This window comes from Dendrobates tinctorius, unplaced genomic scaffold (genome assembly GCF_039654945.1).
Source record: "Dendrobates tinctorius isolate UK_male_01 unplaced genomic scaffold, ASM3965494v1 ptg000103l, whole genome shotgun sequence".
In the NCBI taxonomy this organism is placed as follows: Eukaryota; Metazoa; Chordata; class Amphibia; order Anura; family Dendrobatidae; genus Dendrobates; species Dendrobates tinctorius.
Window position 1 is genome coordinate 41,499,335 of NW_027361771.1, and position 16,772 is coordinate 41,516,106.

A 16,772-nucleotide genomic window follows, 5' to 3' on the forward strand; every position below is an offset into this window, starting at 1 on the left:
ATAGAAAGCTATATGCTGGGTGATAATGGGTACTGATTAATGACTAAATACAAGACACACACAAAAATAATAATAAATCCTTAATATCAGAGGAAGGGGGGAACCTCTCCCTAATGAACCCTAATGTGTCCCTTCCTGACCGCGGAGGTTGGCACCCTAGTTGTTGACGATGTGGCGCCCCCGCTCAACGTCGGTAACCCTAGAAAACCCTATACCACCCTAGCAAAACAAAAAAAGGGATACACAGAAAAAACACACTCAAACAAATAAACCCGAAAAAGCTTAATAGGTAGACATGAAATATGTCCTTATACAAGGAAAGTGCTGAAATGCTGTAAACTTATCTCGTAACAAAAAAGGCTCAGAAAAATGGAAAAAATGCAGCTAAAGATAGCTTATCTCGTAGTTAAAAATACATATGCTGCAAAGAAGAACACCAGTCCATGCAGTACATAAATCTTATCTCGTAGCAAAAAATATAACTACTGCAGAGGGACATATACCAATAATCTTGCCTAAAAAACGTCTGCAATAACAGGTTAAATAACCACCCGCATTAGCAGCAACACTTCCACCATATAGTTGCAGACCAACAAATGCAGAAAAAACACTTCATAAATAAAGGACCTATTAGTCCATCAAGAGGCACAATTCAGTCAAGATTAAATGAACGCGTTCTCGGTACATCAATGGCTGATAAGTATATTTTTTAATTTTGATTGTTAGACCAACTTTGCAATTTATGGGCGTTCTCGCACATCAATGGCTGATAAATATTTTTTATTTGATTGCCAGACCAACTTTGCAATTTATATTGTGCTTTTCTATGGCTATTGATGGCCATTGTGCTTGATGGTATGTCTATAGTGCCATGATTTGCCATGAAGATCATTTAATCTTGACTGAATTGTGCCTCTTGATGGACTAATAGGTCCTTTATTTATGAAGTGTTTTTTCTGCATTTGTTGGTCTGCAACTATATGGTGGAAGTGTTGCTGCTAATGCGGGTGGTTATTTAACCTGTTATTGCAGACTTTTTTAGGCAAGATTATTGGCATATGTCCCTCTGCAGTAGTTATATTTTTTGCTACGAGATAAGATTTATGTACTGCATGGACTGGTGTTCTTCTTTGCAGCATATGTATTTTTAACATATTCAAATGGTACAACTTCCCACCTCTGATTGCTGTCTCATCTGCTGCAATAGACTCTAATGGTAAAAATTCCCTCTGCTTGCTGTCTGCTGTCATCTGCTGCTTTAACATCTAGAAACATATTTTAATGTGTCTGCTAATTTATTGTTATAAATCATTTGGTGCATTGTACTTAAAACTCACTGCTGCATTTCCATGACTGGGATCAGTGTAGATCTTATCTGGTGGAGGATTTAAAATAGATGTTGCCAGGCTGAATGTCTTTGATCATCCAAAAAAAAAAAAAAAACAACCCTGGTGTGCTGAGCCCAGCTGCCAAATGATCCTCAACCAATTCCCACAATCCATCTCTTCTGACCCAGCAGTCTGGCCTATAAATGTAGAACCATTCTTAGGGGTGCACGCATCACAGAAGCAAAGCGTCGCGAAGATAAGCGTCGGGATACAGCAGTTATTACATGGCAGTTAGTCAAGGCTGGAGTCAGGTAACCCACACTCTGCTGTCCCTTTTATCCATGTGCTTTATTCCTATCCTCCTATGTTCTCTTGCAATCCACTTTCACCAACCAATCCCCCCTCCATCACAACTCATATACATCAGCTCCTCTCTCTTTCCTTCTCCCATGTACAGCTCCCATGCACTTCTCACCTTCTTAAAAAACCTCCGCCCATCTTGCCCAAACACACTGCACAAAAAATCTTCATACAATTCCAAAAACGACTTGCTCTTTATCTTCCTGCTCCTACTGATTTCAGGGGACATCTCCCCCAACCTCGGTCCACCATCCCCCAACCTCAACCCATACCCTACCTCACATCGAAACCTTAATAATCTCACTAATATTATTTGCACTCCTTCATCTCCTTCTTTCAATTGTGCCCTTTGGAATCCACGGTCTGTATGCAACAAGCTTCCTTTTCTACACAACTACTTTCTGAAAAACTCTCTGAATCTGTTGGCCCTCACGGAAACCTGGATTCAGGATTCTGACATTGTCTCTCCTGCTGCCATTTCCCATGGTGGCTTACAATTCTCCCATTCCCCGAGACCGACAAACAGACCTGGTGGTGGAGTCGGCATACTCCTGTCCCCACAATGCACTTTCCAGGTCATCCCCCCAGTTCCATCACTCTCATTCCCTTCTTTTGAAGTCCACACCATCAGGCTCTTTCGTCCCCTCTCCCTCAGAGTAGCGGTCATATACCAGCCCCCAGGCTCAGCCACCCACTTCCTGGACCATTTCTCTGCCTGGCTGCCGCACTTCATGTCCTCAGAACTACCAACCCTTATCCTGGGAGACTTCAACATCCCCATTAACAGCCCCACTTCCACATCTGCATCCCAGCTTCTATCACTAACCACTTCTCTAGGCCTCTCTCAGCTCTCAACCTCTGAAATACACAAAGACGGTAACACCCTGGACCTGGTTTTCGCCTGGCTCTGCTCAATCTCCTACCTAGATAACTCACCGCTTCCCCTCTCTGACCACAACATTCTCTCCTTTACACTCACAAATCCTCGCTCACCCCAGCACCCTCCTACCTACCATTCAGTCAGAAATCTACAAGCCATTAACCCTCATACACTTTCAGACTCCCTACACTCATCACTGTCCCCAATCTCTTCTTTGTCCTGTCCTGATCTGGCTGTACATCACTTCAATGACACTCTTAGAAGCACCCTTGACCAAGTAGCTCCCCTCACCCTCAGAACCTCCAAACACAGAGTGAAACAGCCCTGGCTCACATCGCAAACCCAATTTCTCCAGCAATGCTCTAGGTGTGCTGAATGCTTATGGAGGAAAACACGCACAACAGAAGACTTCATATACTTCAAATTTATGTTAAGGACATATAACTCTGCCCTTCACCTCGCCAAACAGACCTACTTCACCACCCTGATCTCCTCACTATCCAACAACCCCAAGAAACTTTTTGACACCTTTCACTCCCTCCTCAGGCCAAAAGCACAAGCCCCTATCACAGACATTTGCGCTGATGACCTGGCCTCCCACTTTATAGAGAAAATAGACAATATCCGTCAGGAAATCCGCTCCCAATCACCAAGTTCAGTGACTCCCATTCCTCCCTGCATTTCCCCTGGCTCACTCTCCACATTTGCTCCCATCACAGAAGAAGTCGTCTCCAGGCTCCTCTCCTCTTCTCGTCCGACTACATGCACAACCGACCCCATTCCCTCACATCTCCTCCAGTCTCTCTCCCCAGTCGTCACAACTCACCTAACTACAATCTTTAATCTCTCCCTCTCCTCTGGCATTTTCCCCTCCTCCTTCAAACACTCTATCATTACTCCATTACTAAAGAAACCCACCCTCGACCCATCCTGCACAAACAACTACAGACCAGTCTCCAATCTCCCCTTCATCTCTAATCTCTTGGAGCGCCTGATCTACTCACGCCTTACCCGTTACCTCTCCACTCACTCCCTCCTAGACCCTTCACAGTCCGGTTTCCGCCCCCTACATTCGACAGAAACTGCACTCATCAAAGTGACCAATGACCTTCTAACAGCAAAACGTAATGGTGACCACTCTCTGCTCATTCTTCTCGACCTTTCTGCAGCTTTCGACACTGTTGACCATCCTCTCCTACTCTCTAGGCTCCAGTCACTAGGCATTAAGGACACTGCTCTTTCCTGGTTCTCCTCCTATCTTTCCGACCGCTCCTTCAGTGTTCTGTTTTCTGGCTCCACTTCATCTCCTCTTCCTCTCACTGTTGGGGTACCTCAGGGCTCAGTCCTTGGCCCCCTTCTCTTCTCTCTCTATACGGCCCCAATTGGACAGACCATCAGCAGATTTGGCTTTCAGTACCATCTTTATGCTGATGACACACAACTGTACACATCATCCCCTGACCTTACCTCCGCTGTACTACAGAATGCCACTGACTGTCTGTCTGTAGTCTCCAACGTCATGTCTGCTCTCTATCTGAAACTCAACCTCTCCAAAACTGAACTTCTTCTGCTCCCACCATCTACTAACCTCCCTAAATCTGACATTTCCCTCTCGGTGGGTGGCACCATAATAACACCCCGACAGCAGGCGCGCTGTCTGGGTGTTATGTTCGACTCCGATCTCTCCTTCACCTCCCATATGCAATCTCTTGCCCGCTCATGCCGCTTACACCTAAAGAACATCTCTAAAATCCGCCCTTTTCTCACCATGGAAACAACAAAAACTCTCACTGTCGCCCTGATCCACTCCCGCCTGGACTACTGTAATGCTCTATTAATTGGCCTCCCTCTCACTCGACTCTCCCCTCTCCAGTCTATCCTTAATGCAGCAGCCAGGGTTGTCCATCTGGCTAATCGTTACTCAGACGCGTCCGCTCTTCGCCAGTCGTTACACTGGCTGCCAATTCATTACAGGGTACAATTCAAAGTACTTGTTCTCACCCACAAAGCTCTCCACAGTGCGGCACCCCCTTACATCTCCTCCCTCATTTCTGTCTATCGGCCTAACCGACCGCTGCGCTCTGCAAATGACTTTCGACTAACCTCTGCCCTTATCCGTTCCTCCCACTCCCGACTCCAAGACTTCTCCCGTGCTGCGCCAATCCTCTGGAATGCTCTACCCCAAGATATTAGGACCATCCACAATTTGCATAGTTTTAGGCGCTCGCTCAAAACACATTTGTTCAGAGCGGCCTATCACATTCAGTAATCAAAGTCATGTTATGTTTGTGTGTGTAGCCCATTCACTATCTCCATCTAACCCCCACCCCCTGAAGATGGCTGGACCATCATTGTAAATACATCATTGTAAATACAAACCTGTGCTTTGTATCTCCCCCACCTCATTGTAGATTGTAAGCTCCACAAGCAGGGTCGTCTTATTTCGCTTTAATTATTGTATTATTAACGTTGTTACTTATGACTTATGACACTTATGTGTTTTGAAACTGTTCAACTGTAAAGCGCTGCGGAATATGTTGGCGCTATATAAATAAAGATTATTATTATTATTATTATTAACTACGAGATAAGCTATCTTTAGCTGCATTTTTTCCATTTTTCTGAGCCTTTTTTGTTACGAGATAAGTTTACAGCATTTCAGCACTTTCCTTGTATAAGGACATATTTCATGTCTACCTATTAAGCTTTTTCGGGTTTATTTGTTTGAGTGTGTTTTTTCTGTGTATCCCTTTTTTTGTTTTGCTAGGGTGGTATAGGGTTTTCTAGGGTTACCGACGTTGAGCGGGGGCGCCACATCGTCAACAACTAGGGTGCCAACCTCCGCGGTCAGGAAGGGGCACATTAGGGTTCATTAAGGAGAGGTTCCCCCCTTTCTCTGATATTAAGGATTTATTATTATTTTTGTGTGTGTCTTGTATTTAGTCATTAATCAGTACCCATTATCACCCAGCATATAGCTTTCTATTTTTTAGGATTATCCATTAAAGGTTTATTTTTAGGACTGCCATAAATGAGCATGGAAAGCGTCGTTCAGCAGCCAGAGAGGTAAGATGGCAGCCCCCAGTGGCTGCATTACTACAGAAAAAAAAAAACATACACACCACTGAGTCAAGCTTAGGGGACAATATCTTTTTATACTATTTTCTTTTTTACATTAAATTATGAAAAAACACGGCACCTTCCCTTTAAGCTGGGTCCCAAGTTGATTGGTCCTTACGAGATCATTGAGGTTGTCAACCCAGTTGCTTCGGATCTCCATTGAATTTCATAGGTCCCTTCTTAAACTGTTTGTACCCTCCTCTGCCGAGTTTCCACCTCCTCCGCTTCCTGTTTCTGTGGATGGTCAAACTGAATATGAAGTTGAACATATTGTTGACTCTGATGGTTTGCAGCTCGCTTCAGTGCTTGGTACATTGGAAGGTTTACGGTCCAGAGGATCGATCTTGGGTCCCAGCGTGATCAATCCATGCTGAATGGTTGGTTCACGCTTTTCATATGCGGTTTCCTGAGAAACCTGGGGGTCTGGTGGCCCACCTTGAAAGGAGGGTACTGTCATGATCAAGGCCGGGTTTTGCTTTGTCTCTCTGTTATATTGCTTGCCTTCAGCGTGTGTAGCTGGCTCTGGTGTCCTGCTGCGTACATCTGACCCTACCCGTGTCTGTTTAACTCCCTACTGCCTGCCCCTGCTCCTTATCTCTCTGTGTGTTTGGATTCCCTGGTATTTGACTTTGGCTCGTCCCTGACATTATTTGTCTCTCCCTTCTGATACCTATGTTTCTGACCAGTACTGACCTGTTGCTCTCTCCTGACACAGTGTTTTGGATTTCCCTTTGAACTACGTATTCTCTGGTTACGACTTTGCTCTCTGACTATTCTGTTACCACCTAGTGGTTGTTTCGCTGTTACTGCTGGTCTGCTTTTGAGGTGATATTCAACTCTCTCTCATTTCTGCTGCCATCTAGAGGAGTTATTATTATTATTATTATTATTTATTGTTATAGCGCCATTTATTCCATGGCGCTTTACATGTGAGGGGGGTATACATAAAAACAAGTACAATAATCTTAAACAATACAAGTCATAACTGGTACAGGAGGAGAGAGGACCCTGCCCGCGAGGGCTCACAATCTTCAAGGGATGGGTGATAATACAGTAGGCGAGGGTAGAGCTGGTCGTGCAGCGGTTTGGTCGATCGGTGGTTACTGCAGGTTATAGGCTTGTCGGAAGAGGTGGGTCTTCAGGCTCTTTTTGAAGGTTTCGATGGTAGGTGAGAGTCTGATATGTTGTGGTAGAGAGTTCCAGAGTAGGGGTGATGCGCGAGAGAAATCTTGTATGCGATTGTGGGAAGAGGAGATAAGAGGGGAGTAGAGAAGGAGATCTTGTGAGGATCGGAGGTTGCGTGCAGGAAAGTACCGGGAGACGAGGTCACAGATGTATGGAGGAGACAGGTTGTGGATGGCTTTGTATGTCATGGTTAGGGTTTTGTAATGGAGTCTCTGGGCAATTGGGAGCCAGTGAAGGGATTGACAGAGGGGAGAAGCTGGGGAATAGCGGGGGGACAGGTGGATTAGTCGGGCAGCAGAGTTTAGAATAGATTGGAGGGGTGCGAGAGTGTTTGAGGGGAGGCCGCAGAGCATGAGGTTGCAGTAGTCAAGGCGAGAGATGATGAGGGCATGGACTAGGGTTTTTGCAGATTCTTGGGTGAGGAATGAACGGATGCGTGAAATATTTTTGAGTTGAAGTCGGCAGGAAGTGGAAAGGGTTTGGATATGTGGTTTGAAGGAGAGATCAGCATCAAGGATTACTCCGAGGCAGCGAGCTTGTGGGACTGGGGAGAGTGGGCAGTCATTTACTGTAATTGATAGGTTCGTAGGGGGGGTCACGTGGGATGGGGGAAAGATGATGAATTCTGTTTTGTCCATGTTGAGTTTCAGATATCTAGTGGAGAAGAAGGATGAAATAGTGGACAGACATTGAGGGATTCTGGTTAGTAGGGAGGTGATATCTGGTCCAGAGATGTAGATCTGTGTGTCATCAGCATAAAGATGATACTGAAAGCCATGAGATTCTATGAGCTGTCCCAGGCCAAAGGTGTAAATAGAGAACAGCAGGGGCCCTAGGACTGAACCTTGTGGGACTCCGACAGATAGGGGGCGAGGTGAGGAGGTGGTGTGCGAGTGGGAGACGCTGAATGTCCGGTCTGTTAGGTATGATGAGATCCAGGAGAGGGCCAAGTCTGTGATGCCGAGGGATGAGAGGGTCTGTAATAATAGGGAATGGTCCACTGTGTCAAAGGCAGCCGACAGGTCCAGGAGGAGGAGGACAGAGTAGTGTCGCTTGCTCTTGGCAGTTAAGAGGTCATTGGTGACCTTAGTAAGGGCAGTTTCAGTGGAGTGGTGTGACCGGAAGCCAGATTGTAAGCGGTCGAAGAGGGAGCAAGAAGAGAGATGGGAGGACAGTTCAAGGTAGACGTGTTGTTCCAGTAGCTTGGAGGCGTATGGGAGAAGTGATATAGGGCGATAGCTAGATACAGAGGATGGGTCAAGAGAGGGCTTTTTGAGGATAGGTGTGATGGAGGCATGTTTAAAGCTTGAGGGGAAAACACCAGTTGTTAGTGATAGGTTGAAGAGATGGGTTAGGGTTGGGATGAAGACTGTGGTGAGGTTTGGGATGAAGTGGGATGGGATCGGGTCGAGTGCACAGGTGGTGAGATGTGATCTTGAGAGTAGAGTGGAGAGTCGATCTTCTGTAATGGTGGAGAAGTTGGTTTTGAAGGTGGAGGGCTGGGAAGTCGGGAGGAAGGGCTCTGGGGGTTGTTGACCAAAACTGTCCCTGATGTTATCAATTTTCTGCTTGAAAAATGAGGCAAAGTCTTCAGCTGAGATGAGTGGGGAGGGAGGAGGTGCTGGGGGGCGGAGGAGAGAATTGAAGGTGTTGAATAACTGTTTAGGGTTGTGAGACAGGGAGGATATGAGAGATGAGAAGTAGGTTTGTTTAGCTGTGGCGAGTGTGGTCTTGAAAGTAGTGAGGGACTGTTTGAATGCGATGAAATGCTCGTTGGAGTGGGATCTTTTCCATCTGCGCTCAGCAGCCCTGGAAGCTCGCCTCAGCTCTTTGGTCAGGCTGGTGTGCCAGGGCTGTCTGTTGATTTTGCGAGTTTTGGTATGTGTAAGTGGGGCAGCGGATTCCAAAGCTACAGCTATTGTGGTGTTATATAGAGCGGCAGCGTCATCCGCATTGTGTAAGGAACTTATATCTGTAAGAGGGAGGAGGGATTCGGAGAATGAGTGTAGGTCAAGGTGTTTAAGATTCCTGCGAGGGTGTGAAAGTTTGTGGGGTGGGGATTGTAGACATGGAGTGAAGAGGGAAGAGAATGTGAGCAGGTTGTGGTCAGAGAGAGGAAGAGGTGAGTTAGAGAGGTTAGATAGGGAGCAGAGGCGGGTGAAGATGAGGTCCAGTGTGTGGCCATCTTTGTGGGTGGCTGTAGAAGACCATTGAGTGAGGCCGAAGGAGGAAGTGAGAGATAGAAGTTTAGTGGCAGCTGAGAGGGAAGTGTCAATGGGGATGTTGAAGTCGCCCATGATGATAATAGGGATGTCCACGGAAAGGAAATGAAGTAACCAGGTGGTGAAGTGGTCAAAGAAGGTGGTGGCTGGCCCTGGGGGGCGGTAGATGACAGCCAGTTGGAGGTTGGAGGGGGAGTAGATGCGCACAGAGTGCACCTCAAAGGAAGGGAGGGTAACAGAGGGTGGCAGTGGGATTGGGGTGAAGGAGCAGGTATCTGACAGGAGAAAACCAACTCCTCCACCATGTTTGCTGCTGGGGCGGGGGGTGTGAGAAAGGTGGAAGCCGCCATACGAAAGTGCAGCAGGAGAGGCTGTGTCAGAAGGGGTGAGCCAGGTTTCGGTGATGGCGAGGAAGGAGAGTTTGGTAGTAACAAAAAGATCATGGATGTAGGAAAGCTTGTTGCAGACAGAGCGAGCGTTCCACAGAGCTCCTGTTAGTGGGACTGGGGAAGCGGGGGCTGGGTGAATGGGTATAAGGTTGGAGAGGTTACGGAAGGTTGTGATAGAGCGTGGATGGGAGGTAGAAATGACTGTGGGAATGTGGTGAGGAGGACCAGGATTTGGAGAGATATCACCAGCAGTGAGAAGGAGCAGAGAAAGTGTTAGCAGGTGGGAGCAGGAGAGGGCATGAGGGGGCTGTCTGTGTTTGGAGACAGAGGATTGTATGTTAAGGAACAGTTTTGAGGCGGAGGTGAGGTGGATGGGGAGGATTGAAGAAGAGATGAACAGTTCCTTACTAGGAGTAGGGATTAGGGGAATTAGCAGAAAGTGAAGGATTATTGGGGTGAAAGTGAAAACAAACAGAAACATTGTTTACAGTGACTGTGTCCAGTTACCTTCAGTTCCCTTCTGGTTCACTTCTGGTTTTAATTCTTAAATTAATCTTCACACTTCTAGCACACACTTATAGCAATCACAATGCAGACTGAAGTCTATGCAGACTTGTACTCTGCAATATATGTACAACTAAGTGCAGTCAGGTGTGAAGCAGAGAGGAGTGGTCTCTGCTCATCTTGGCCAGACAATTAAGAGTGGACCAGATGTATATGATCAAGCCAGAGTAAACAAGGTCATAAATAACACTGGGGTAAGCTGGGGTTAGCTGAAAGGCATACCATGTGAATGCTAGGTGCAGAGGCAAGTCTATGTGCAAAGCTGGGTGACGCACTGTGTGTCCTTCATAGACAGACAGCAGGAGAGCAGGAGAGCTGGGTGGATGGACATACCTGTCGGAAGAATAGGAGTTGGTGTACTCTGTTTAACCCTCTGTATCACAGCATGACAGGGTAACAATGTTTTGAACTTTTGACTTTCAGGCTCCATATTTAACCATCCACTACTGCTTCAAAAGTGAGATTACCATCATTTTATTAAAAAATAAACAAAAAAGTTGCACTCTGTAGTGCTAAAGAATGTCAAAATTAAATATATGAATAGCAATACTGCTTCTGGATACTAGTAAAAAAAAAAATGAGATGCTTAGCCCATAATTTGGCCAATTCATGCCTGCCTGGCAGCCAACAACAAGGCAGTCTCAAATCTGCTGGGTCCTATGTGTCTAGTGCGAATACCAATCTAAGACTGAAGTCTGAATTCATGGGTAAATGAGAATACCTTTCTGAAAAGTCTGGTTTTATGGGTAGGTAGGACCCTGTTGCAATTAAAATCCACCACATGCTGGAGGGCGGAGTGCTCAGTCAGAGAGCTAATATACAAATGACAAAAAGACTGACTGGCACTTCTCGGAAGTGCCGGTCAGTCTTTTGTCATGCCATCATTTTATAGACAATCATCTTGACTGATATTATTGTGGCCTTATGTCCAGTCTTTGAACAGGAAAACTCTAGATGGGATGTGAGCAGTTCCTCCAGTATCAGGAGAGAAGCTGGTCACATGCCTAAATGTGGTATCTGGGCAACAGTTCAGAATGCTAACAGTGAGTATATTACAAACTGCAGCCTAAGTATACACACAGAATAGGAAAAAATCCCGGACAATTCTTTAAAGGCACAAAACATCTTGGATCTGGCAAGGACTGAAGCCAACGAGATACAGTATCTACAGAAATGGGAGGGACTGAGGACAAATGAGTAATGTATGGGAACTGAAAGAAAGTTGAATTATGGGATCTTGACTGTGGTATAAATATTGGATCTTTGATCTACACTAGAGGGTATTGAGTGTGAATTATGGGGGAAGACTTGCCAAAGCCAAAGTGACCCTAGAAAAGAATGTAGATTATTGGCAACTATGGTATATTGTTTTCTGTAATTTCTATGTTTTGCATACAGGATGTCAGCCAGAACTTGGGAGTGTGCTTTATAAGATAAGTTCCAAGCATGGAAGAAGCATGCAGACCAGCAGTAATATATTATACATGAGGCATGGTATCAAAAATGCAAATGAATTGGACAACAGGAATAGTAGAAGGTGATTCAACAATGCTCAACTCTTTTATATATTTTGTAATATACATATATTGAGCCTGCACTGGTAGAGGTACAAGGGATAATAGAAACTAATAACCTTAGGTAAGGCTAGTATTCAGGTACAGTATGCAAAGATTATTTGATAATTCCAGTTAGCCTTTCCATATACTGGTTAATACTAGCACACATACAGTATATGTTATTTTCACCGCATTTTGATAGCCTTTTTTCTTTACAAGAGGAATTTATAGAGGACCCCACAGATAACTCAGACTCTTTCAGACAATGGCTGTTGGTAGGTTCCTGTTTTAAAGAGAATATGTCAATAGGTTTTTGCTACCTAATCTGAAAGTGGTAAGTCACAGTATTTCAGATAATGCAAATATATAAAATAATAATTTCTCAAAAACATACCTAAAATGTTCATCTTTAATGAAAAGTTTAAAAAATACCAGATGATGTGCACATAATGCAAAAAAGAAAAACCATAATACAGAGTTGGATCTAGGTTTTCTGGCACTTGGGCAAGAATTCAGTTTGGGGTCCCCCCTACCACTGAAATGGTTTCATTAGTCATCATTTGACTGCTCATATGCGATTTGCTTTCCTGCAGTCACATGCCGATGAGCTGTTTTTACTAATTTTCTCAGTGTTTAGTGAAATACTATTACTCATGTTTCGCCGAGAGAAGCAAGGAGAAAAAGACAGTGGTCATGTGACCGTAAGTATGAAAATCAAATATAAGTAGTCATGACTGCTGGAACCAGCAAGCTGAGCCGGATTCATGCTTAATGTTAAAATTAAAGGGGTTGTCCAACTTTGTGATGAAAGTCTTCAATCATTATATGTGACTGCAGACTTCTGAATTCTCACAGCACATGTACTGCACATTGTCAGGGTTCTCCTGTGCTGGTGGACAGTCACTAGTATGTATGCGATTTGCATACTTCCAGCCACATTCCGACTAGACATGTCCAGTCTTGCTCAATTCACTTGTATTGAGGGTGGCAGCGCCAGCAGTTAGACCCATGCTTCCAGGAAGAAGTTAACTTTATTCCCCCGACAGTGTTCCAGTTACATGTGCAGCATCAGTACTGTAACTACACACCCCACTCTGACTGACAGCTGCACCACATTGGGTCCCACTGTCAGTCAGTTTTGGGGGTGCAGTTACAGCTGCTGCTCTCTATACACAGAGTGGTGATTAAACCCATGCCAGTGGAGCCCCCCCGTGACTGAAACTGAAAGGCTGCTCTGGAGAATAAAGTTAATTTGTTTCTGGCAGTGTCTTAGTGCCGGCGTTGCCTCCCTCAATGCTATTGAATTGAGGAAGGCACAGCCACATTCCGGACACGTCTAGTCAGAATGTGACCGGAAATATGCAAATCGCCTTGCAGGGTCAGAACTAGAGATGAGGGATCCCGAACTTAAAAGTTCAGCGTTCATACCGGACAGAAAGTTTTCGGTGCTAAACGCCAAACACTGACTTTCCTCGGAAGTCCATTGCAATGAGAGATATTGGTCTTTAGTGTGACAAAAAGACTGACTGGCACTTCCAAGCTAATGTGAACAGGTGCCAACTAGGAACAGCTACCTCCATATACAATAAACAAAAAAGGTTGCACTCTGTAGTGCTTATGCATGACAATGTGAAATATGAATAGCAATACTGCTTCTGGATACTTCTGATCGCAGCTTCTAGTCTCCCATGCAAACTATTGAAGCAAGTTTAAAGTAAATGAAAATGTTTTTAAATATATTTAAAAAATAAAAACATATAAAAGTTTAAATCACCCCCCATTTGCCCCATTCAAAATAAAACAATTTAAAAAAAAAAAATACACATAATTGGTATTGTCGCATTCAGACTTGCCCGATACATCAATATATAAAAATAATTAATCTGATTGGTAAACAGTGTAACGAGAAAAAAAAAATGCAATAATGGGCATTCAAAAGATCTACATAAACATGGTGTCAATAAAAATGTCAGCTCGGCGCATAAAAAATAAGCCCTCACCCAACCCCAGATCATGAAAAATGGAGATGCTACGGGTCTCAGAAAATGGCGCAATTTATTTATTTTTTTCTTTTTACAAAATTTGGATTTTTTTTTCTCCACTTAGATAATAAAGAACCTAGACATGTTTGGTGTCTATGAACTTGTAATGACCTGGAGAATCAAAATGGCAGGTCAGTTTTAGCATTTAGTGAACATGGTATAAACAAAAACAATTGTGGAATAGCACTTTTTTTGCAATTTCACCGTACTTGGATTTTTTCCCCGTTTTCAAGTACATGATATGATAAAACAAATGGTGTCATTCAAAAGTAGAACACATCCCACAAGAAAACAAGCTCTCATATGGCCATATTGATGGAAAAATAAAAAAGATATGGCTTTGGGAATAAGGGGAACAAAAAACAGGAATGCAAAAATGGAATATGGCCCGGGGGTGAAGGGGTTAAACAGTGTAAGGGTAAGTGCCCCATAACAATGATATATCAAATTACCTTTTCTTACTATCCCATGCTAATGGTTCCAGTGTTTCCCCATGAGCTTCAAATTCCTAATAGCACTCCATGTTACTCATGAGTTCCAGCTATAATGTTTCCTCAAAGAGTACTAGCCACAGTACCATTATCACTGCCATGCTTCAGTGCGCAAATAAGTTCAAGCCATTTATAAAATTCTGTTCCTGCACAAATGAGAAAAACAATTAATAGTTAATAAATGGCACTCTGATGGATGCATCCTCCTGTCTTAGGGTACCGTTACACCTAGCGATGCACCAGCAATCCCGACCAGCGATATGACATGGTCAGGATCGCTGGTGCATCGCTAAGTGGTCGCTAGTGAGCTGCCAAATAGGCAGATCTCACTAGCGACATCGCTGGGGTCGGGGATCGCTACTTACCTGTCAGACGCGGCGATCCTGCGTCCTCCCGCCCGGCTCCACGCGTCGCTCGTCGGCGCCACAGGAAGCCCAACAGGAAGCTGACGACGAGGAATGGTCCAGGAGCTTCTCGCGCGATCAGCGATATCCAGCGGGGGAGCCGGTCGGAGGTAAGTTTCAGATATAGCGATATCGCTAGCAATATCGCTGCAACGTCACAAAATCAGTGACTTTACAGCGATATTGCTAGCGATATCGCAGTGTGTAACGGGGGCTTTACACAAGGCACTGGCAACATTATGGAGGCACTCTAGTTGATAAGCTAGGGTGAGAATTGTGATGTCATGTCCCTTAGGCAGTAGAGTCAGCTGCACCATTAGTGAAAGATAATATATTCTTTGGTCAGAGGGTATTTTATGTGTCTGCCAAAATAAAATGGAACAAACATGGCCCAAATGTTCCAATATGTGGGTACTGATTTGGTGCCAAGACAAAAATCTTTAGGTGACATTGAAACAATTGCAAATCATTTTTTAACCTGAATGTGCTTCTTCTCATCTATTCTTGCCCCTTTGTCACAAACCATTGTTTTGTTTCCATTCTACAGGTCTATTAACATGTACTTCACTGAACTAAACCCAGATGAGGCCTACCTTGTTAATGCAGAATGGGGCTTTGGCGGTAATGAAAACAGCAAGAACTATATCACACAATGTATTCAGATGTTTCCTAACCTGTGTGCTAGGAAAGAGGGCACGCAACAACCTATTGCCTGGGCGTTAACTGAACAGTCTGCAGAAATTCGAATGGGGTTCACTGAGGGCACCTTCAGAGCCCAAGGTGTATTCAATGACCTAGTTACAAGACTGATCGCTATAATGACTTCAAGAGGAGTCCCAATCTACTGTCATATAGCTGCTGACAACACAAAGAGTCAGTCAGCCTGCTTGGCAGCTGGATTCTTTCCTGTAGGTAGATGGCAGCAATGGACATTTCAGCCATCTTAGGACTATATTTCAATTTGTTGATTGGAATTTCGACTCAGTACCTACTCAGTCCAATATAGAATTCCCGAGCACCATTGATGAGTATGTGCCACTTGGCAGAGCCTCCCACCAGGTCCAAAAACAGCAGTAAATCCAAAGATATCCTCGGCACCATGGAGATTCTTGTAAAAGTTCAATCTTTATTCCAAAATATTTAAAACATCACAACAGTGAGAAGACAAAAATAGAGCAACGTTTCAGCCAAATGGCCTTTCTCAGGGCCCATCCCAATAGTCATAGTAGCCATCTGGGGTATTAAATGATAATGTTGAAATCACTTTAATTAAGAAAGATGTACATATATACAAACATTTTTACTATATAGATGAAAAAAGTATCCATAACATACAGGAAACATCACTATTTCAATGAGAAAATGTAACCACATTTCATCAAATCCATCAAAGACTCTTTTTCTTAAATAGAAATGGTGATGTTTCCTGTGTGCCATACCCCTACGGATTCTTTTCTTTATCTATACGGTAAAAACTATTGCATATATGTACACATCTTTTATTAAAGGGATTTTAAAATTACTGTTAATTTGATACACTAAATGGTTATTATGGCTACTGGGGTACGCCCTGAGGAGGAAGAGGTGGAGCCCATTAAACCTATGGTGTATTGTGATTGTAGCTTGAGAAAGGCCATTTGCTCTTTTTTGTCTCCTCATTTATGTTTTAAATATTTTGAAATAAAGATTTAATTTTTACAAGGATCTCTATGGTTCCTCAGATATGTTTGGATTCGATCCAGTACCTGGTATTGTCCTTCAGGATTGACTGTCATAAGCAGGGACAGTTTTATAAAAAAAATGTGAGCCCTCTGCATCAAAAATGTTTTGATAATAAAGAAATACAATGTTAAAAAATATCTGAAAATACCATCATAAAAACGATATACAAACACGGTACTTCTCAAACGTTTTAGGCAGTTGTGCAAAAAAATACGAACGTTTTCAAAAATAGAAACGTTCAGTTTATTTTCACCATTAACAAAATGAAAAGTCAGTGAAAGACTATAAATTAAATCAAATCAATATTTGATATGACCAGCTTTTGCCTTCAAAATAGCTGAATCTCAGGCAGGGAGCCTAATTAATAGAAAGGAGACATCGCTCAGGAGAGCAACAGGATGAGGTCCTTAGCCAAGGACAGGCAACCTTCTGAAAGGGATAAAGCATCACTAAAGGACCCATCACGCACAGCAATCTTGCTAGTGAGATTGCTGATTTTGAGACACATC

The 16,772-nt window shown here is 43.9% G+C and overlaps 1 protein-coding gene across 1 annotated transcript in view; it reads left to right on the top strand.

The window, feature by feature from the left end:
- Nucleotides 1-16,400, top strand: part of LOC141100084 (glycine N-acyltransferase-like) — a 56,944-nt gene extending 40,544 nt beyond the window's left edge. Inside the window, exons 5-6 of the mRNA XM_073588290.1 lie at nt 11,447-11,585; nt 15,089-16,400. Of these exons, the coding sequence (XP_073444391.1) occupies nt 11,447-11,585; nt 15,089-15,488 (539 nt within the window). The 3' untranslated portion in view covers nt 15,489-16,400. The remainder of the gene's footprint in view (nt 1-11,446; nt 11,586-15,088) is intronic.
- Nucleotides 16,401-16,772: the final 372 nt, after the last annotated feature.